General features: G+C 38.1%; 1 protein-coding gene across 1 annotated transcript; it reads right to left on the bottom strand.

Annotated features, from left to right (window-relative positions):
• Positions 1-8108: 8108 nt before the first annotated feature.
• Positions 8109-22650, bottom strand: LOC117636848 (kinesin-like protein KIN-12D). Its single transcript, XM_034371552.1, has 38 exons — positions 22483-22650; positions 21680-22382; positions 21266-21421; positions 21075-21158; positions 20419-20538; positions 20202-20315; positions 20025-20117; positions 19752-19912; positions 19589-19663; positions 19403-19490; positions 19260-19318; positions 19073-19136; positions 18917-18982; positions 18651-18836; positions 18195-18299; positions 17863-18098; positions 17717-17786; positions 17556-17621; positions 17280-17324; positions 17124-17203; positions 16918-16990; positions 14971-16632; positions 14397-14855; positions 11333-14086; positions 11140-11247; positions 10923-11044; positions 10729-10816; positions 10496-10570; positions 10161-10400; positions 9978-10076; positions 9778-9852; positions 9635-9693; positions 9434-9545; positions 9234-9344; positions 8943-9113; positions 8760-8825; positions 8549-8668; positions 8109-8430 (listed from the first exon to the last, which is right to left on the bottom strand). Exons 2-38 carry the CDS (start codon positions 22379-22381, stop codon positions 8293-8295), a joined length of 9102 nt encoding a protein of 3033 aa, XP_034227443.1. The 5' UTR covers position 22382; positions 22483-22650; the 3' UTR covers positions 8109-8292.
• Between the last annotated feature and the right edge of the window lie 1132 nt (positions 22651-23782).

Genomic DNA, 23782 nt, shown 5'->3' with positions numbered 1-23782 from the left:
TGAATAAAGTAAATCAAAAAAATTTCTAGTTGGAAATCTAATTTACTATCTAGACTCTACAGCAGGAAAATTAATACTTTTTTTTTAAAATAAAAAATTACTACTAATTAATTCTCATATTTTAAGCATGCCAAAATATTTAATGGGTTGTTTTCCTTGTTCTAAAAATGTTATTACCTCAGTGGTATCTATCGTTAATTCTATAATAATAATAATAATAATAATAATAATAATAATAATAATAATAATGTTATTACAAAAACTGAAAATTCAGCAAGTAAGAAATATTAATAAAACAGCGTATAGCCGCGCGGCTATATACTTAAAAAAATATAATAGAAAAACCGAGTATAGCCGGCTATACACTAAAAAAAAAAAAAAAAACCGAGTCTAGCCGGGCGAACGTGTCAATAAGTATAGCGGAGCAGCTATACCAGTTGTTTTAAATTAGGAAAAATAAAGTATAGCCGCACGGCTAGACTATTTTGTAAGAAACATTAATAAAATAGAGTATCGCCGTGCGGCTCTACTATTCTAAAAAAAGGGGAAAACCTAGTATAGCCGCGCGGCTATACTATATATAAAAGATGACACTTAGGCACCACGTGTCAAAATAAGTATAGCTACGCGGCTTGTGCTAATTACATCAAGACACTGAGATTCAATCTTTGCCCGTACTTTCTGCATGTACTCACAAGCCTGTGCTTCTGCATGCAAATTCAGCTCAGAGATATATGTGCTTTAAATTGGGCAATCTGTCAGGTAAAAACAAAACCATGATATTGCAAAACTATAATCACAATAGATATATATGATTGGTTCTGCACTCCACAGTCATATCAGAAAACTATGGTTCAACGTTGCAAGCTCAGATCAGAGTTAGAATTTATTGCAGTACTAATAACCATCCATATATCCATATATTATATTGAATAGCATGTGTTCTGTTAGTTTGTTAAGAGAGTTTGTTAGAGTGTTAAGAGATTCTATTAGTTTGTTAAGAGTTAAGAGAGTCTGTTAGTTTATTATATAAGCACTATTTTATTGTAATCAGTTTTACACATAATCAATACAAAAGCCTTCTATTCTCAGACTTCTTCTTCTTCCTTCTTCTTTCTTTCCTCAATATTCTCTTACTGTTATCATGGTATCACGAGCTTAGGTTCGATTATGAGGTCTATTCACTTCCGCATTCTCTTCTTTCTCATTTCTCTGCTTCTTTCTTCTGTCAATCTCAAATCCTGATCTCTCAATTTCTCTGCAATTTTCTCCAAACCAAAATTTTCTTCTGTGAAACCCTAAGTTTTGCTTTCATGGCTTCTTTTCTCAAAATTGATGGTCTTTTGGGCATGCTTACCATTCGGCTTAACGATGATAACTTCTTGAAGTGGAGTTATCAACTGGAGTCGGTACTCCAAGGCTACGATTTATTCGGCCACTTTGATGGTTCATCTGTTTCTCCTCCCAAATTTGCCATTGTCGATGAAGAAGGAGCTACTTCTGAGCTCACTACTGCATATAAAGACTGGATTCGCACAGACAAGGCACTCTTGAGCCTTCTCATTGCTTCTCTGTCAGATGAAGCTCTTGAGTATGTCATCGGGAGTCAAACAGCTAGAGAGGCCTGGCTTCATCTCTGTGATCGCTATGCCTCTGTTTCTCGAGCAAGAATTAATCATCTGAAAACAAAACTGCAGACTGCTCAAAAAGGTAGAGACTCCATCGAACGTTTCTTGCTTCGTCTTAAACATATTCGTGACCAATTGCGTGCGGCTGCTGTGCTCATTTCCGATGATGATTTTGTTATTGCTGCATTGAATGGTTTACCACCTGAGTATGCCATAATCAAGACTGTTTTGATTGCTCGTGATTCTCCAATCACTCTTAAGGATTTTCGTGCTCAACTCCTAGCTGCAGAGCAAACTGCTGAGACTCGTATTGTTCATCACTCCGGTCTATATGCTGCGAATTCGTCTTCTAGTGCTCAGCCTTCTTCTGTTGCTTCTGGTCAGGGCTTATTGCCTACTCCTTCTCATTCTCTACCTCTTCCCTCTCGTGGTTTTTCTTCTGGTCGTGGAAGGTTTACTGGCGGTTGAAATCAACAATCTCAGTTTCGCTCATCTGGTTTTCGTGGTGCTCCCTCTTCCAATTTTGGTGGTTCTGGTTCGTACAAAGTTGTGCCAGAATGTCAAATATGCAGCAAACGAGGTCATACGGAGGTGAACTGTTATTTTCGACATGCTCCCTCTTCGGATGCTTCTTCACCTGTTGTTGAGTGCCAAATATGTGGCAAACGAGGGCATGCTGCTTTGGATTGTTATCACCGTTCTAACTATGCTTTTCAAGGGCAAGCACCGCCATCCTCCTTAACTGCTATGACGGCTCAGTCTTCTTATTCTCCAGAGCAGGTCTGGATTGCTGACACAGGAGCTTCTCATCATATGGTTGGAAATGCCTCTCAGCTGCATAATATCACTTCTTGTGATGTGCCTGAGAATGTTACTGTTGGTAATGGGGAAGGTTTGGAAATTCTTAATCTTGGCACTACTTCTATTTCTTGTGCCAATACCAGATCTTTATCTCTGCCATCTGTGTTTCATGTTCCCAAACTTAAAGCCAATCTTTTATCGGTTCATCAATTGTGTAAAGATAACAATTGTCTTATCACCTTTGATGCCTCTGGTTTTTGCATACAGGACAAGCTCACCAAGCAAATTGTTCTTCAGGGCAAGAGTAATCAAGGTCTCTATCACATTCCTCTAGCTACTTCTTCTGTCTTGAATCATGCTTCCTGTTTTTCTTCTGCTCCAGTTGCCTATCTTGGCCAACAAATTAAATCCTCTCTTTGGCATAAAAGGTTAGGTCACCCAACAAATGAAGTTGTGAAACTAATGCTTCAGGCCTCTGCTGTGTCTGTTTCTACTGATTATGTTTCTGCCCTATGTTCTGCTTGTTTGCATGGCAAAATGCATAGGTTGCCTTTTCCTAGTGAGCATATTAGGTCTAAAATAGCTTTTCAGAGGATCCATAGTGATGTATGGGGTCCCTCTAGAAATAAATCCATAGATGGATATCGCTATTATGTCTCATTTGTTGATGAATGTACTGGTTTCCTGTGGCTTTATCCACTGCTCAATAAATATGGAGTTTTTGAGATCTTTCTTAAGTTCTACGCTTTTATTAGTACTCAATTTGGTGCTCATCTTCAATATTTTCAAAGCGATGGGGGTGGTGAGTTTAATAGTTCACAATTTGCCTCTTTTCTTGACTCAAAAAGGCATCATTCACCAGTTGTCTTGTCCTTCTACTCCACAGCAAAATGGTCTTGCTGAGAGAAAGAATCGCCGTGTTATAGAAACTGCCTTAACTCTGTTAGTTCCTGCCAATCTTCCTGGTCAGTTTTGGTATCATGCTGTGGCACATGCTGCTTACTTGATCAATTTTATGCCTAGTATTGCTCTTGGAAATCAGTCTCCTTTTCAAAAGTTATTTGACAAGCCTCCACCTCTTCAACATCTAAGAGTCTTTGGCACAACTGTTTATCCATATATTAGACCATTTAATGAACATAAACTTCAATCTAGGACTGTACAGTGTGTTTTCATGGGATATTCATAGGGTTATAAAGGTGTTATATGCTATAACACTACTACTCACCGATTCCATCTCTCTAGGCATGTGGTTCATGATGAGAGTGTCTTTCCTTTTGGGCACTCCAAGCCTTCACTTCCATCTAGCAATATTTCTTCTTGTCCTTCATCTTCTTTCAAGGCTCCACCTATTGTAGTTTCTATTTCGCATCATGTGCCTTCCTTGGCTTCTAGTCCAGTTCCTAATCTTGCTTCCTCACAATCCTCTGATATCCCTTCCCGTGTTTCTGCCTCTTTTGGTGGTGATCCTGTTTTGGTTGGTTCGAGTGCAGACTCTATAGAGAATTTACATGTTCTTAATGCTCAACAATTACAAGTTCTTTTGCCTTCTCAAGAATCTTCTTCACCGTTTATGCCTCCTCCTATGCATCCTATGCAGACAAGGTCTAAGAGTGGTATTGTCAAGCCTAAGCCATTTGAGGAATATCAATGCTATCTTACTACTATTCCTTCTCTTCATGACGCTGCTGAACCAGCCACTTATAAGGCTGCTTCTCAGTCATCTGTTTGGATACAGGCTATGAGAGAAGAAATTGAAGCTTTGCACACCCAAGGTACATGGGATTTAGTTCCTATGCCTATGGATAAAAACATTGTTGGTAGCCTATGGATAAAAACATTGTTGGTAGCCGATGGGTTTATAGAGTCAAGAAGAACTCAGATGGGTCTGTAGCAAGACATAAGGCTCGCTTGGTTGCGCAAGGTTTCAGTCAAGCTCCTGGTCTAGATTTTAGTGAGACGTTTAGCCCTGTTGTAAGGCATACAACAGTCCGATTGGTTTTGAGTATTGCTACTATGAACAGGTGGTCTCTTAGACAACTTAATGTGAAAAACGATTTTCTTCATAGTGACCTTGAAGAAGAAGTGTTTATGCGCCAACCTCAAGGTTTTGAAGACTCTAAGTATCCAACCCATGTTTGTCGATTGAGAAAATCTCTTTATGGGCTAAAACAAGCACCCAGAGCTTGGAATGCAAAATTCACAGGTCATCTTCTGGCCATTGGTTTTACTGTTTCTCATTCTGATTCAAGTCTTTTTGTTAAGCATGTTGGTTCAGATAGTGTTATTCTTCTCCTCTATGTTGATGATATTATATTGACTGGTTCTAAAGATAGTTTAGTTCAAGAGGTTATTGATGAATTAAGTGCTGTGTTTGAAATGAAAGACATGGGGCGATTAACCTACTTCTTAGGATTGCAGATTTCTTACCATGATAATGGAGATATCTTTGTCTGTCAAACAAAATATGCTAGAGATTTACTTGCAAAGGCTGGTATGGATACATGTCGATCTTGTACTACTCCATGTAAGCCACATTGTCAGCTTTTGGCTTCGGAGGGTGACTCCTTATCTGATCCAACCATCTACAGGAGTATTGTTGGGGCACTGCAATATTTGACATTCACTCGACCTGATCTTTGTTATGCTGTTAATACTGTCTGTCAGTATATGACTCAACCTTCAGATTTACATTTTCAGTTGGTTAAGCGCATCTTAAGGTATATTCATGGTACTTTGGATCATGGTCTGAATTTTACAAGTGGATCTTGGGATCTTCATGCTTATAGTGATGCAGATTGGGCCTCAGATGTGAATACTCGAAGATCAACCACTGGTTTTGTGGTTTATCTTGGCAACAATCCAGTTTCCTGGCAATCTAAGAAGCAAAATTCTGTTTCTAGAAGTTCAACTGAGGTTGAGTACAGGGCATTAGCCAATACAGCAGCTGATCTAGCATGGGTTCGACAAGTTTTACTTGATTTAAAGATATTCTTACCACAGCCTCCTACAATACATTGTGACAATCTTTCAGCCCTTGCTTTAAGTTCAAATCCTGTGTATCATTCTCAGATCAAACATTTAGATATTGACTTTCATTTTGTAAGAGAAAGAGTCCAAAAGAAAGATTTGTTTGTGCAGTATATTCCCACTGAAGAACAGGTAGCAGACATCTTCACAAAGGGACTACATGGTCCTATCTTTCTGAGACATTGCAGGAATCTGCAACTTAGCAGCTCAGCTGGGTTTGAGGGGGAATAATAACCATCCATATATCCATATATTATATTGAATAGCATGTGTTCTGTTAGTTTGTTAAGAGAGTTTGTTAGAGTGTTAAGAGATTCTATTAGTTTGTTAAGAGTTAAGAGAGTCTGTTAGTTTACTATATAAGCACTATTTCATTGTAATCAGTTTTACACATAATCAATACAAAAGCCTTCTATTCTCAGACTTCTTCTTCTTCCTTCTTCTTTCTTTCCTCAATATTCTCTTACTGTTATCAAGTTGCAACAAAGAACTTCACTTCTGCATCCTTCTCAAGTATTTGTATGTTCTGTAGGGCTTCTTGAAGGCTGTTCTCTTTCTCATCTAAATATCTATTTTCAAAAGAAAAATAAAATTCATTATTTATTGTATTTATCAAAACAGTTGAGTGTGTTTGTGCTCTTGAAACAAATTTGACGGGAGGATGTGTAAATAAAATTTGAAGAAAAAGTAGTAAACTGTTTATGCTGAACAAGCATGTACCTCTTGAGCTTCATTTGCAATAATTGCTTCAATTTCATCGGCTCGTGCTTGTCCTCTTTCAAGCTTTTCCTTCAACTTATAAGCATCTCAATGTGAAGAGGATCCTTTTCACAAGCAAGTTCATTCATATTGCTCCTCAAGGATTCATTTGTTCAAGAGCATTACTCATTTCCAGGAGTTCCATTTTCATTCTCTCACTTATCTTCTGTCTCTCTATCAACTCCTTTTCAACAGAATACCTTGCTGCCATAGCATCTTCCATATGAGCTCTCAGCTCCAGGTTTTCACTCGACAGCAATTTTACGGACTCACGCTCTTCTGATAGACCCAACTCAAGAGTGGAGATTACGTCTGTTTTCCCCTGCAGTTGAGTAGTTTCAAGCATTTGGCTGTTAGCAATGGCCTGACCAAGCTCGCATGATTTTGATGAAAGCTCATCCTCTAAAGCCTCCAAAGAAGACAATATTACCTCAATTTCATCTTGTTGATCCTTATTCTTAGATGCAGATTCCTGCAACATGCTCAGATCAAATAACAATCCTTTAAGAACGTCATCCTTCCTTAGTAATTAGGCCTGAAGATACAAATTTTCAGATACCAGCTCCGCTCTCTAAGCAATCGACCTGCTCAACTCAGATATTCTCTCTCAAGTTTCACATATTTCTTGAAACATTTTGTCCTCAATGATGAAACCTTCGCCCTTTAAAATATTACGTAATATGTTACTCACTGAATCCACAGTTTCCATTGAATCAAGGCACTTCTTACTGTTCTCATTTGACATGGTGAGGAATTCATCCTTGCTTTTCTTGAGGGGCAAAAGTTCTTCACTGAAGAGAGCATTCTCTTCCTTCAGTGTAGTAGTTTTGCCAAGACAGGTCCGCAACTCCTGGCTTTTTGAGCATAGTTCTTCCATAATGGCAGACTCTGATTGTTTGAGTTCATACAGTCCAGCACTTTTCACCCTTAGATTAGTCTCCACATTAGCAATGTGAATATCCAACCAGATAATTTAATCTTGCAACCTGCAGTTTTCTTTATCAAAGACATTTATACGGCTGTACTCTCTACATAGAATATTTTAAACGTATAGCCGTACGGCTATACGCTTTAAATAGAATATTTTAACGGTATAGCCGCCCGGCTATACTTTATGAATATAATATTTTAAAAATATAGCCGCCGGTCTGTAATCTTTAAATAGAAATTTTAAACGTATAGCCGCTCGGCTATACTCTGTAAATAGAATATTTTAACAGTATAGTCCCGCGCGGCTATGCTGTATGAAAATAATATTTTAGAAGTATAGCCGCCCGGCTATACTGTTTAAGTATAATATTTTAAAGGTATAGCCGAGCAGCTGTACTCTACAAATAAAATATTTTAAACCGCACCACCTTCCCTGCCGCCACCCCCTACCCAGAACCATCATCGCCATCACCATCTTCTTCTTCGTCGTCGTCATCATCGTCGTAAAATTCTGAAAAATTATCGTCTGATCCCAAAACTGGATGAAATTCGGAAGATTAAACTTGTAAAATTCTGAAGAGTTGTGGGAGTAAAGTTGAGAAATTCAGAGCTGGGTTTGTTGTCGTTTTGCTGAGAGTAAAACTCGTTGGCGGTGGCGTGCTACAAAGCCCTCCTATTTTCCCTACCAATACACCGCGTTTCAACTTTTTCACCGTTAATGATCCCTCTTGCTTTGTTCTTTCACTTACCACACCCTTTTCTTTTCTTTCCATATCTCTCTCTCTCTCTCTCTCTCTCTCTCTAAATTTCTGAACACACGCAGACATGCACAGATCCATCAAGCCCACCACCACCAAGACCAAGAATCCAGCTATCATTATTTTGTTCACATTTGTTAGAAACACTTTAGATTTCTTGAAGGGCCACCAAATTTGTATGATCCAATATATGCACAGAGAGGAGCACAATGGAAAAATCTGAATTTGTATTAACGTGTATTCACATCTGTTTTATTTACACAACCGCAAAATAATAATATACAGCTGAGAATGAAAGCTTTTAGACATTAGAAAGACAACTTGTATACATATAAATATTAGCAGAAAGCTAACCAGACTCTGATTCTCTACATCAAAGAATAAAGTCATCGATCTAAGGGAGAAAAATATGGAGCTTGGGACATTCTTTTCGGAGTTTGACGATTCTCATCCGCCCTTGAGCTTATTGGTGAAGCTTGTGGCATGAGCTCTGACAGTCGAATTCTTTCACTGCTTATTTTGTTCTGTAGAAACAAAATATTAGGATCATAACATAGTTTTTGTATACATTGTACATTCCTGTATAGCAAAACAAGCTCAAAGATAAACAAAATGCTTTTGCAGTGCTAAAATTTTATATACCTTGTACTTCAAATCCTGCAATTCTCTATCCATCGAAGTAACCTTGTTCTTGATTTGCTCGAGTGCCTCTTCAGCAATGGATGGGTTTATATGGGTTGATGGTTTTGTTATTCCAGCAGCCTGAAAGTTAGTTCAAAAGAAAACATAAGTCCAGGTTTGGTTTCCTAACTTCTGAGAGTGAATTAAGTAACCTCATGGCCTTTTAACATACCTTCAAGACACTAGTACACAGGCCTAACAATTTCTGTGCTAGTTGCAATTTCTCCTCCTCAGTTTCCTGTAGCAGATTCACTTCCATTGTCAGGCATCAAACTATGGGTTGATTTTGCACCTCTCTCTCTCTCTCTCTCTCTCTCTCTCTCTCCCACATACAGACACACAAGACAACACTAACCTTCAGTTTGCCACTCAATCGTTGCTCCTCATCAAAATCAACATAAGGATTCCTCCCACAGGAAGCACGAAAGCGAGCAAGCTCTTCCTTGACACGAGAAAGAATAACTTCTGTCCGCCGGAGCTTAGTGCTTAGTTCTTCATTCTGAACTTTTAGCTTGTGATTTTCTTCCTGTTGCATTATAGACAAGACTCACTCAGATTGGCTAGGAGTAGAAATGATAAGTAGAGAAAATACAGATGCTGTGCTTAGACTTCATTAGCAAGAATATCTTAATTGGAAATATCTTGCCTTGATTTTTGCATGATGATGAATCCGTTGCTGGAGGTTTTGCTGACCAGACAGCTTATTTACTTCCCCTTCAAGTTCCATCACCTTCTTTTTATGATTTACGTTCTCCACCTACACAGATCAAAAGTAATAAGCCAAGAAATAAAGAAGATAAAAGATTCACTTTATTTAAGGAATAATGTTTCAAAAACAGTCTCAACCTTCAGCATTTCATTTTCAGTTTTTAGAAACTGATCTCGCTGCCTAAGTTTTTCCAAAGCAATTTGCACAGCTATGAGTTCAGCCTGTTTTCGGTCAATTTCCTCGAGCCACCTGGAATATGAGGCTTAAAGAAACTTAGGCATATGGAAGATAGAAAAGTTACTAGAAAATTTTGAAGTTTTGAAGTACTATGTGCTCACCCTTGTCTTTCCTGAATGAATTCATTCAGCTGTTTTTTCAGCTTAACTACCTCCTGTTCCTGAATGAAAGAGTTAATTACATTTACAATGAAACACAACAAAAAGTTATCTATCTGAGTTTCAATATAATTAAAGCTGAATACCTTTTCTTCGGATTCCACACTATGAAGCCGGGCCTTCTCTGTTATTTTCTGCACTTGTTGATTATCCAATAGTGACTAGCATTCACAAAAAAGGAAAAGGTGAGATGATCATAGCAGTTCGTTTTTGTTAAAAAGGTAAATCATAATTGTGCATCAGTAATATAATTGTGATATTTGTTATATTGTGTAAAATAATTTACCACGTAAGTGGTCATATCCAACTTGACTCCCAGTAAGTCCCGAATTACATCATGGGTCATGCTTTCAGCAGCAGCCAATTTGGAATTCAAAGTAAATATCTGCACCACCAAAATGGAAAAACAGGATTAATTTGTGGTAGACGAACGTACTTGTAAGAACCAAATAGGACAGTAAAGCCCTACCTCTTTTTGTCGACTTAATGCTAAGGATTCAAGCTCTTCAATGCGGACCCTTGAGGTTGTACGTTCTTCATCCTTCTCAGATTTTATCTGTTGTGCCAAGCCCAAGCCAATGCATTTAAATGGGGAACCAGAGCCTCTAGACTTTGTGGCATGTTTCTCTGACTTGTTTGATGAACTTGTGGCATGAGTGGAATGGCCTTCAGGTCTGACTTGTTCAGCCATGGATTCCAATGCCTTAAACTGTTTGCAGATTTTGTAGTTACATAATTGAAGAACTACGAAAATATGTTTTTAAAAAGTTCATCAAGACAATGAGATTCAATCTTTTCCCATACCTTCTGCTTGTACTCACAAGCCTGTGCTTCTGCATGCAAATTCAGCTCAGAGATATGTGCTTTAAATTGGGCAATCTGTCAGGTAAAAACAAAACCATGATATTGCAAAACTATAATCACAATAGATATGATTGAGTCTGCACTCCACAGTCATATCAGAAACTATGGTTCAATGTTGCAAGCTCAGATCAGAGTTGGAATTTATTGCAGTACAGGTGCTACAAGAACTTCACCTCTGCATCCTTCTCAGCTATATCCTTCTCAAGTATTTGTATGTTCTGTAGGGCTTCTTGAAGGCTTTTCTCTTTCTCATCTAAATATCTATTTTTAAAAGAAAAAGAAAATTCATTATTTAGTGTCTATTTATCAGAACAGTTGAGTGTGTTTGTGCACTTGAAACAAATTAATGGGAGGATGTGCTCTAAACCTCTTCATGTCAGCATTAGCATTTTCAACATTCTGCATCTGATGTTTCACAGCATGAAGTTCCAATTCAAGCTCTTCTCCATGCAGCCGTTGTCGTTCAGCTTCTCCCTTAACAATATCAACCTAGGCAGGAGTCCATAGGTCGTGGTGATGATATGATAGATAATATACAGAACTAGAACAAGATTCACGTGACTTAATCACAATCAAAGACATACCTTGTTTTCCAGCACGTCTACAGTACGTTCAAGCTCCTCAACAGACCTCTCTAAGAGCTTCACCTCTGCCTCTTTGTCGTCAGCAAAGTTCTTTCTTAATTCAGCTATCTGAAAATTAGTACAGCAGACTAGAATCAGTATATGTAAATTTGAAGAAAAAGTAGTAAACTGTTTGTGCTGAACAAGCATGTACCTCTTGAGCTTCATTTGCAATTGCTTCAATTTCATCCGCTCGTGCTTGTTCTCTTTCGAGCTTTTCCTTCAACTTAAGCATCTCAATGTGAAGAAGATCCTTTTCACTAGCAAGTTCATGCATATTGCTCCTCAAGGATTCATTCGAGTTATTCATTTGGTCAAGAGCATTACTCATTTCCAGGAGTTCCATTTTCAAGCTCTCAATTATCTTCTGTCTCTCTGTCAACTCCTTCTCGACAGAATTCTTTGCTTCCAAAGCATCTTCCATATGAGCTCTCAGCTCAAGGTTTTCACTGGACAGCAATTTTACAGACTCACGCTCTTCCAATATACCCAACTCAAGAGTGGAGATTACGTCTGTTTTCTCCTGCAGTTGAGTTTCAAGCATTTGGCTGTTAGCAATGGCCTGACCAAGCTCGCATGATTTTGCTGAAAGCTCATCCTCTAAAGCCTCCAAAGAAGACAATATTTCCTCAATTTCATCTTGTTGATCCTTATTCTTAGATGCAGATTCCTGCAACATGCTCAGATCAAATAACAATCCTTTAAGAACGTCATCCTTCCTTAGTAATTCAGCCTGAAGAGACAAATTTTCCGATACCAGCTCCTTAGCATGGCTCTCTAAGCAATCGACCTGCTCTATGAACTCAGATATTCTCTCTCCAGTTTCACATATTTCTTGAAACATTTTGTCCACAATGATGAAACCTTCGCCCTTTAACATATTACGTAATATGTTACTCACTGAATCCACAGTTTCCACTGAATCAAGGCACTTCTTACTGTTCACATTTGACATGGTGAGGAATTCATCCTTGCTTTTCTTGAGAGACAAAAGTTCTTCCCTGAAGAGAACATTCTCTTCCTTCAGTGTATTAGTTTTGCTAAGACAGATCTGCAACTCCTGGCTTTTTGAGCACAGTTCTTCCATAATGGCAGACTCTGATTGTTTGAGTTCATACAGTTCAGCACTTTTCACCCTTAGATTAGTCTCCAGATTAGTAATATGAATCTCCAACAAGATAATTTCATCTTGCAACCTGCAGTTTTCTTTATCAAAGACATTTATACGGTTTAATGAAGATGTGAATTCAGAATTCTTCTCTGCCAAAGTTTTTAGGGTCGTGCTGTTTTCTGCATTTAACTTCCCTATGTCAGTTTTAAGTGACTCATTTTCCATCTCCAAGTGACTCAATCTGCTCAGCTCGGCATCTTTCTTCTCTACAGCACCTTGAAGTCCATATGATGAGGTTTGCAACATGCAAATATCATTCTGCAACCTTTGGTTGTCCTGATCAAGGACAGAAATCTGTCGGGCAGAAATTTCTAAGTTCATTTCCTTCATTTTTAAATCTTCTTGTAGTTTTTGGTATTCAGCTTCTAGTGTCTGAACGTGGCTCGACAGCTTCACCTCTATTTGCTTAACTTCACCAAGTTCACCTTTCAAGGCATCATTTGAAAGAGCAACGTCCTTTAGCAACTGAATATCTTTTTCAAGAGCCTTGTTCACTTCATTTATTTGTGTGATCCTTAAAGTGCTTTGGTTCAGCTGTGACAACAAATCCTGCCTCTCCTTTTGGGCTTCCTTTTGCAGATGTGCACCCTCAACTTCTTCATCCACTAAGGACTGTTCTTTCAACAGTGCATCAACCTTTGAAAGAATGAATTCTTTCTTCAAATCTTCAAGCATCACACAACAAGTGATATGCTCTCTCTCCATATCAACTTTGTGCATAGCCATCTCTTCTAATTCTGATGTCAAGATAAGTGACTCAAAGTCTTTCACACACCAATCTATCATGAAACACTCCGCTTGAGATTCAAGTGCCTCCTCTTTATCTTTCAGAAATTTCTCTTGATCCAGAAGGGATGTACCAAAATTTGAGTTGCTCAAATCGAACTCTTTCATTAGAATAGCAAGCTGAGATCCCATATAATTAGACCTTTGCAGCATTAACTCCTCTTGAAACTTAAGTTCTGATATCTGTTCCTCGAAAGTGTTGAGCTTCATATTAAGCTTCCCAGCTTCCTCTTCTCTCCTTGTGATGTGATCAAAACTGTTCTTAATGTCGGTCAGTAATTTCCCCTTTAGAATCTGACACATCTCGAGCTCTCTTTTTGACCTAATGTTGTGTTGCCTCAGATCAGCTATACAAGAACTTGATTCACAAAGTCCACGTTGAAGCAGACCGTTCTCTGCATTCAGCCCAGTCACTGTTTCCAGCAAAAGTCCCATGTGACAGAGGTGTAGAACTGAAACTGCACAATCCTTCACAATTATCTCAGACCAGATGTCCTCAAGTGATGAACGAACTAACTTTGAGGAGTCTGAAAGCAGAGACTTCACACTGCGGAAATCAGAGGCTAAAAGCATGAAATTTTCGTTGTAATTAGCCTGGACCTCTGCAAGCATGCCCTCCAGCTCTACAACCAGAGCCTTTGTTTCCTTTATATCTGAGGCAAGCAACTCTTCAACTTCTGCAAATTGTTGATTGCTCAGATGATTGATGGACTGCAAGCTTTGAACCTCATTTAGTAACATATCCCTGTCACTCGTTACTGAGGCTTCCATTTTCTTCAGCCTTCTTATTTCAAGCTTCATTGTTTCATTTGATATCATCAGTTCATTGATCATAATATCTGCTTCCTTTATGATATCCTGAGCCTCTTCGAACTTAGGAAGAATGCAAGAGACCTCAGCGGTTTTCTGATCTGCAACTAACTTTGCATCATCAAATTCTATTTCCATTAGCTGCGAGGGAAAAAAACCAAAGAAGTTGATAAAGTTGTTCAATGCCAAGATATACGCACAAGTGAGTTAGAAATAAATTTACAATTACGTACAACACAGGGAAACATAAGAGGATTTATCAAAAAAGAAAACATAAGAGGATGGAAAAGGACAATGGATTCTGGTATGAGCAGATATTATCATTATTATCTCAGAAGGTTGCTTTTGGTTTTTCTGGGTACATACAGATAAGCGGAAGTCTTGTCAGACAGTAGGATGTAGCTCAACCAAGAAACAAAAATGAATTGAATTTGAAAATACAATGGTTTACCTCTTTCGTTTGGCACCAATGAGAGCCAGCTTCCTGCACAATCTGTTGAAATGCTTCCAGTCTATGATTGTGAGCTTCCAACTTCACTTTCGATTGCCTTTCTAAGTTATTCATAGTTGATTGCAGATTAAGGACCTGAGTTTTGAGATATTTCATGCTTTCCTGACTCTGTTGCTCGGACTTGCACATCGCTTTGTTCTCTTCACGTAGTTTGTCCATCTCAGCCTGTACCTCTTTTAAGCTATCAAGGGCAGCTTCTATTTCCTTTTTCAGAAGAATAATGGTAACATCTCTACCACTCACTTCCTTGGAAGGTCTGTCAGATTTCAAATTTTCCCAAGTGCATATATTAGCGCTAATACTCTTCCCAGCTTCAAGAGAACACTCAGATAAATCATCTCTTAGGTCTTCAACAAACTGTTTGTTTCCATTCTGGTCTATAATTGTTCCCGTAGCTATCTGCAACAATATTTAGGCATAGCAATTACAAAACAGAACACTCTTCAAAGAATTCCTCTACAACATAGACGTGAACCTCAAGATCAAGCTATCAGGAAGCAAAACATTAACTTACCCATCCACCTCCTTCTCCTTTGGAAGTCTTACAAGATACTTGTGAATTCTTCATTTCAGAACTTGTCTGATGCTCCGCATGTGTGTTCATGCATGACCTGAGTGTGGATACACCAGTTTTTAGCTCAGCTAGTTTCTCCTTTGTCATCAAAATGTTTTTCTCTTCAACATCTTCAAGCTTCTGTTCTATAGTGCAAGCACGTTGCCGCTCCTCAGAAAGCTCCTGCCTTAGATTGGTGCAGGTTCTCTCCCACTCTTCAACTTCCCCACTTAGAGACTGAATTTTTTTCTCTCCTTCTGCTATCACAGTTGCCTGATCATTGAGAACGGCAACCTTCATTGAGATCAAGTCTTCTGATTCACTAAGCTGAATATTCTTATGCTTTAAAGCGTCTTCATAATCAAGTTTCATCTCTTCTAATCTGTTCACAACAACGAAAGCACCTGTTGCACAAACTGATGTTTTTCTTATCTGATCTTCAAGCAGCCTTACTCTATTCTCCAGCTTTTCCACTGTAGATGTCTTTGCATTCAACTGCGTTGTCATCATGACCATTTCTGTCTCCTTTTCACGACTTTCCTGCTCATGTGCTTCAGTAATAACTAGTGCAGCTCCTCTCAAAGACTTCAGCATGCACTCCACATTACTTTTCTTGTTGTTTGCATCCTCTAAACACTTCCTCAATTCTTCAATCAAAAATTCCTTTTCACAGATGGTTTGTACAATTCTTCCAACTTGTTGCAAAATCCAAATCCTTTTCTGCGGAAAGGAATGGGATATAAGGTCAAGTTGATCAGAGGCACCATCTAGTACCTCACACCCATCAGAAAGAACTTCTTCAATCTCACTGGACAATAATGCCCATTCTTCTGATAATGTTCTTGCTTCCCCATCTTTCTCCTCAAGCTCTTTACCTAACCTTTCATTATCTTTGTTCAACATGTACAACTTTTCTCGCACATCCTTCAGTTCAGCTTCCAGAATCATTACATTTTTGTTCATCTCCAATTCTTTCAAATGGCTATCATGAATTTGCTGCTGAAGCATGCCAAGTTCTTCCTGCATACAGACAATCACCTCAGCAGTTTCAGCCTCAGCCTGCCTGCAGACTTCATCCATTTCTTCTTCATTTGACACTTGAAATGCACGATCACTTTGGTACCACGTATTCAGTCTCTTTGCTTTTTCAAGGGAATCTTGCATCCTTTTCAAATTTCCCTGTAATGGCGAGTCATGGTTGTTTGAGCAGTTCAAAGGTGATAAGTCTCTAAACTCCTTAAAATTACGTTGTTCCTTCAGAGCCTTCAATTCAAGCTGCTGTTCACTCAAAAGCTGAACATAATGATTGTTACTATTCCTCATATCCTCAAGCTCATTGATTGACAGAATTTGCTGAGACTCGAGAGCTTCAATAATAGACTTAGCCTCTTGCAATTTGCTGTTTGCATCATCATGTTGTTTGCTTATCAGAAAAAGTTCTTCATTTGCCAGCTGAAGATCTCTATTTAAGAAAAACACCCTTTCTTCTTGAGTAGTCCTCTCTTCTTTAAGAATGATATTCAGTATATCCAATTCTAGCTGTAAATTCAAAATCTCTTCCGCATGTTTTCTTAGATGGTCATCCTTCCGTTCCATCTTCTCAATTTGAACTGCATTGTGCACCTGAATTCAAAAGGTAGATTTAGTGAATCCTGAAAGTAATATCTACTGTTTCCCTGTAAACCTTGTACATAGAATACAAGAATCTAAAGCATGCCTATGCACACAACAGAAGATGCAAAGCAAACACACACGTGTCACATAAGCCTGAATAGACAATCTACTGGCGGCCATAAAGAATTGTAAAACTAGGCCACAGGATTCATTACACTAAGGCTCTATTGCATTCTACCATAAAACAATTTTACTGGCAGCCATAAAACAAATTCATTTTAAAGACAGAAATACCTCCAGAGCTACACCACCATGTTGAGCAAGGGGCTTGAGATTGTTCAGCATTGTGCGCAGATCATCAATTTCCCTGCAACATATGGGAAAGAACAAAACCACATGAGTATATTACTTTAAGAATTAAGGATTCCAATATAAAGGCAGAAACTAAGTGTATCAATAACCCCATGTATTGATAAAACAGGAGGACAAAATTTTCTAACCTGCTGAGTTTTGCATTATCCTCCATGCAATTATTTAAGTTCCGCCTGCATTCCTCTAACTCATGGAGAGTATTCTTTAACTGAAACCATGAAACCAAATATGTTAATATGAGTAAAATAATGAAGCGGCTATTTAGAGACATGAGTAAGTTCTACCTCTGAATTGCGGGAATCATTCTCTTCGTTCGTGCACATGGTTTCCTGTTTCAATAAAAGATATATAATTAGCGAAAAAAGATAACACACAAACATAAGTATATTAATATTAGCCGGCCCTGGATTTGGCTCCTGGGGAAGCTTGAGGTAAGGAAAATGCTTGAGGAAGCCACAAACAGAAATCCACTCCCATTTTCCTTTCATTGACACCATATATTCCGAAATGAATGAAACTTAAAATATAAAGAATTACCAAATAGAATTATAGTAACCAACCTGTGGATTCATACTAAAATTTGGAATGCTATGGTTCTTAGAGTGTCCATCAAGAAATTGAAGCAACTGAAAACAAAAATTGTATTTAATTTGTTATACTGGCCATAAACAACAGCTAAAATGGGGATTAAAAAACATATTTTTGTTATTTCTTTAAGTACCTGATCTCGCAGTTTAGATACCTCATCCAAGAGTATCTCTCTCTCCCCTTCTTCATAAAAATCTTGAAACCTGTGCATGCCACAGTGAAGAGATTAGTTTAATGGATAGGAGAGTTCTTAAATTGATTGATTTTGAAAAAAACTACCTTCTAAGTTGGTCCAAAAGCCTTATATTCTCCAATGCAAAGCGAGTTACTTCGGGATTCTTATCAAGTTTTGCTTGAAGTAGCAGAATCTGTTCAGAAAGTGTTTTGTTCTCCTCCAGTAAGTAAGTCTCCACAGGAATAGAACCACTAATAAGTGACTCCATTTTCTGAATTTTGTCTTCCCGAAACCGAAGCATCATTTTAGTGCACCTGGTGTCTTCCTCTCTTTGACGAACCTGAGAGTAATGAATGCTAAGGAGTTAAGCCACAATCTCCAAATCTCCATATGGAAAAATAATAAAGAAAGAATGCACAAAGACCCCTAAAAATACCAAACGGTTCAACTGCTCGTTTTCAGCTTCAAGTTGCTTGATGGTGGTTTCTGCCATCTGCTCCCTTCTCAAAGCACCCGCAAGTGTTGTCTCCAAAGATTTTAACTGATTCACCGTAATATTTAGCCAATGTGAGGATCCCAAAAACAAGGAAAATCAAGTTACATGGCTCATGGTAAACCCAAGAATAGTACAGCAGTCCCACAACTAAAAATAGAAAGGTGTAATCTAACAGTGATCAAGTGTTTTTCTTCTGTTGCTTGGGATGCTTATATATGACATTCCTAATATATGTGCACCCTGTAATGTCATTAACATGAACAACCAGCTATTTAGCATGTTTAGCATAATGCTAAAGAAGAAACAGTCATAGACACACACATAGATTTATTCACATGTTTGGGTATTTAGTTGATCAGTTTCTAGACAACATAGAAGCTAGCAAAGCAACCATACCTGTTTGGTGGAAAGTCTCACAGTTCCTTTTGATCCATTTTCCGGAAAATCATCATCACACTCGAGGTCCATTTCAGATACATTTCCATTACAATCAATTTTTCGTACTTGTGTGTCTTCAATATTGGTCGAACCAAACGATAAAGATCGGGAGACATTGTGACGCTTAAGAATGAAAAGCTCCTCCTATTCCAGAAAGCACACCATTTGAACTATTAATTATTTGATATATGGGAACATAAAAGAACAGAGATAATCAGTACCACCTTTAAAAGCCGTATTTGGTGTTGTAGGGCAATGACATCGCCTGTAGCATCTTCATTCACCACAGCCTACGCAATGACAAAGAAAGAAATATATTGGTCAATGAATTGAGTGATGCTTAATAATTTAAAAAACACTAGTTACAGTATGATGCTTACATTGTTTTGAATAAGCTTTGCTCGCTGAGCAAACTTAAGGGTATTCAGTGTTTCAGCTTGACAACTGTAACCAATAGACCAAATATTAGTAAAATTTACCAAAAAAAGGTTCATCAAAGTTTTGTCACGAAGTGTATAAATTCAAATGATTTTAGAAAACTAAAATAAAATAGAAGAGAAAACAAACCAGATAGAAGGGCTGACATTTGCAATGATCATTGTTTTGGAGTTTCCACCGAGTGAGTCCTGCATTTATGTGGTACCAAGAGTAACATTCTGTCTAAGAAATTTACAGTTGATTAAGGAAGAGAAGATGGAATTACAAATAACCTGTAGAAGGAAGGTTAGCCTAGAGTCTCTATATGGTACATGTTTCAGCTTCCCATGTGCCATATCCACTAGAACCATTATAACATGACTGCAAATGAAATAACACCCATTAACATTACGAAGGGCTAGAACAAGAAACACATGAATACGCATAGGAGAACCAAGATAGGAATTAAAAAAACATACCCCAGTGCAGATAGTGATTTATTAATATTAGCAGCTTCCTTTAACCGTTCACCCTCAGCACCAGAATCTTTCTGCCTACAAAAAAACAATTGGGTCAGGAGTTATTGACATGCAAATATATATATAATTATATAGACAACAAGCTTGGGTCTGACAAACATACCTTTCTGAACCAGCCAGATCAACTAGGTTCAGTCTAGCAAAACGTAGATTAGCTGTGGAATCTTTTTCCCATCTACTCTCAATTACACAAGTAAAGACACTGTGTGAACGACTGCTTTCTCTATTCATGTTTGTTGCAGCAACTTTCCTATTTGAAGAACCCTATGTGCAACAAATTACAGTTTAATTCAGTCACATGCCTGCATGTGTGCATTATGCAGAAAGAGAATCGTGTGCCTACAACTGAGAAAGATTATGATCAATGAGTGGAAACCTGGATTAGAAGCCTCAGGATATCGCTCACAGTACAAACTTCAAATTCAGAGAGATTTTCTACGTAAACACCCTTCTTAACATCCTCCCGCAGCTTAAAACAAAAGGTGAATGATAACATAATGAGAAGTACTTCAAGATAATCAAACGTCATGCATTTGTAAAAGAATCAACTTACAAGCAAATTGGTAGATGATGGATCAAGGAGATCCGTAATTTGTTCATTGTAAATCTCTAAGAAAGAGCACTTGCAATTGTATTTTAATTTCTCATCCCTCCGGATTTCCTCTTCCTGAATATACAAAGATGAAGTAAAAATCATATAGTGAAAAACTTCTATGTACTCACGTATAATCTAAGAGATAAAGTAGAAAAAAGTTTTTAAGAAAACTTACAGCTTGAATCCTTGCAAATAAAAATTCGAAAATGCGGGGCGTCATTCCACGGTGTGGACTGGGCTTGGTTTCTAAGTCTTCAATCTCCCCAAGCATTGTATATGTCTTTCCACTTCCTGTCTGCAAGACCAAATCCCAAACATTATAAACACGTTGGAAAAATACAAAACTACCATATGCTTAAACTGTTTCAATTAAATAAGAATCTTTCAGTTATGAGAAGTATACAACATGCCATTGCATACGCATCCATGTTATCTACGCCTTCATGGTGGGCAAATTTCTGCCATATGATTCATGCTATTTTGACGATGTGAAGCAATAATAGGAATGACATACTAGACAGAATAAATGTATAGAGAAATTGGATTGTACAAATAGGACTAGGTAGGCATCAAAGATATCTCTGGCCTCCATCTAAAATTCAAGGCGCTAGATGAGAAATCTAAGCCATCTTACTTTCCCTAATACAATATTTTGCATAGCTCTGCTAGGTAATAGCAAGTCGAGTTTAACCAGTGCTCATGTAAATCGATGATAAGAATGAGGGCCAAATGCAGCAGAGCATAAGTGTGACTTTCATGGTTGCATTAACTTCACATTACTAACGGTGCACTCTGTTCCTGGTTAAACAGTACCCAACTCCATGAGATTACCTGACCGTAGGCAAACATACAACTATTATACCCTGACAAGCAATTCTCTACCATCGGGAGACCAGCCATCCTGAAAAGCATTTCCTGCAAAACTCACAAATTTAAAAACCACATGTAACTACCACAAATGAGTAGAAGCTTAAGAAAAAAAAAAATAGTATATCAGAATATAATCTTGTCCCGAATCACACCTGATCAACTGTTTCACAGGCTACATGATCAAATGTGAACCGACTTTCTGGTTGCCCAATCCAAGAAATTGTCTGAGCACTTTCTTGCTTCAAACACCTGCTGTAACCGTGCATACTCCGCTCCATGCTATTGAGAGGACGGACCCGAATAAGAACCTAAATCAAATTTACAATCCCATTAGCATAACTTGCAATATACTACAGAAAGTTTGCAAATTTTATTGGCCCAATCCATTTCCTTCAATCATAAAAATGGAAAAATAGAATGAACATAAAAACTCTAGAAACCATTAAACGAAAAATCCACTATTGCTCATTTGTAACATATTTTTGCCTTTTACTTGAATACAAAATAAGCTCAATCGTGAAACAATAAATGTATGTCCAAATTGGATTACAAACTGAGCTTTTTACCTGTACATTGTGATCCATCCAGAAAGAGGGATCTTCCTTGAGATCAAAGTGAGGCACTTCCACTGTATTAACCACCGTAGATGGACCACAAGAAATGGGAATCCCTTTATACATTGCGGCATAGTTCCCTCCTCGAGGACCAACACTTCCATCAACTTTATTCCGAAAACCCGAATTCGGAGGCTTTGAAACACTCTTGGTCGGTGTTGTCTGCGTCGAATTACTCTCCGAATAACTCGAAACAGCCCTCCCAGCTGTCCTCATTACCCGAGGAGTCACATTTGCCAAACCCCCATTTCCAGTACCACCACCTCCTCTGCTCACTTGGGTCGAACAATTAGCCCCATCTTCATGCGAATCGCTGGTGGTCATACAACTGGGTTCAGTCTTCTGGGCCCAGCCAAATCGTTTCCGGGTAGAGAACCCAGGTCCGTGCTTGTCGGGGGTCCGAAGAGGCAACGTGGGATCAGAAGTTTTAGCCTTGGAAGCCTTAGTTGGTGTCTTTTCAACCCTGCTCCGAATACCCACTTCTTGTTCTGGCTTGGGAAGCTGAGCGAGCTCTTGAATCGTGTTAAATGGAGCTCTCGAAGACTCGGAGCTGATTCGGATCGCCAATAAGTCCTTTGGGTTCATCGGCGGCACGTTCTCGGGCTCTTCTTTCTTTTGGGAATTTGAGCGGAGGAATTTGAAATCCCTCAACATCCTGATGTGCAGAAATTCAACAAAGACAAGGAAATGGGAATATCAGAGAAACATATTTACATATTTTTGGATTTATTAGTGAAAATTATGTAAATACGTACCTGAAAGAAGAATTGAAAAACAAAATATGAAGCTGTCGAATTGCTATTATTGATTTTGCTGACGAATCTCTGGAAGTGGGTCTTGATTCAATAGCTCATCTCTTCCTTTTTGTGCTGTTGGTTTTGAGCTCGAGCATCTCTCTCTCTCTCTCTCTCTCTCTCTCTCTCTCTCTCTCAATCTCGCTGTGGAAGTTCAAAGTTGTTCGGAGTTTTGAACAGAGCTCTGAAAGCTAAAAGGTTAAAGGACTTGAAGGGACGGTTGAGATGTAATCTTAAATTTGAAATTGCGCATCGCGCAAATGAAGTCGCGGTTTTGGGATTTGAATTACGAGGGCTTTTTGGTCAAAAAAGGAAATATGAGGGGTATATTAATTATGACTGTAAATTCAAATTTCAACGGCTACATGCCACATGCCCTATAACTATGAGATTCGAATTCAAACAGTCCTAGTGTTATTTTGGTCTGCTTTTTATATTTCTCACAATTCAAACTAAAACTATGAAAAATATAAGGCAATCAAACTCTTGATTTCCTGATATTTCTCTTTATAATTTCAGAGGATTTTTAAGTTCAAATCTCCTTTCACGTTAATATATTAAGGGTTCGTTTGGAAGTGATTCTAGATATGCCAAAATCATTTTTAGGGAGAAGCATTAGTGATTTTAAGCGATTCTCTTTAGAAAATCACTTATAACCACTTGAGCTTGTTTGGGATTGCTTCTCTAGAAAGCACTTCTACTCATAAGTGCTTCTGGCAAAAATGTTTTATTATGAAGATGTTGAAATCTTCATAAGAAATCCAAGTGCTTCGTGGAAAAGCACTTGGAAGTGTTTTCTGGAAAAGCACTTGGAAGTTTTCTTGGAAAAGCACTTGGAAGTGTTTTTTGGAAAAGCACTTGGAAGTGTTTCTTGGAAAAGCACTTGGCAATGCTTCTTGGAAAAGCGCTTCTATAAGCCAGAAGGGCTTTTGATTGTCATAAAGCACTTTTAGTCCTTTCAGAAGCACTCCCAAACAGACCTATACAGTGATTATATGGAGAAGTAATTCTCATGCACAAATTCAAACTGTTTGGTCTATCTAGAATGTTGAAAAATCATAATTGGCTAAATAAAACTAAAACGAAAATACAAATAAGCCTTGAAAGAAAGCCTAAAATAATTTTGATCCTTATATTAGGGCCCCACCTTTAGGAGAGCCCCAAAATTTTGTTTCACCATATATATTATTTTTTATTATGTCACATATTTGTTTTTATTTAGAGTTAGTTTGGTATTGTTGTCCTGCAAAAATAATCATTG

The sequence above is a fragment of the Prunus dulcis genome, chromosome 8, assembly GCF_902201215.1.
Source record: "Prunus dulcis chromosome 8, ALMONDv2, whole genome shotgun sequence".
In the NCBI taxonomy this organism is placed as follows: domain Eukaryota; kingdom Viridiplantae; phylum Streptophyta; class Magnoliopsida; order Rosales; family Rosaceae; genus Prunus; species Prunus dulcis.
This window is presented reverse-complemented; position numbering and strand designations above follow the sequence as displayed.

Bases quoted from the DNA above. Each gene is read 5' to 3' on its own strand.
- LOC117636848 (XM_034371552.1), bottom strand. From the start codon at position 22,381: ATGTTGAGGGATTTCAAATTCCTCCGCTCAAATTCCCAAAAGAAAGAA. The intron at 18,300-18,650 runs GTATGGTTGCTT...ACGGTGAATCAG, and splicing joins TGAGACTTTCCACCAAACAG to TTAAAATCTTTGGAGACAAC. The intron at 17,204-17,279 runs GTAGAACTTACT...TCATGGTTTCAG, and splicing joins ATGATTCCCGCAATTCAGAG to TTAAAGAATACTCTCCATGA.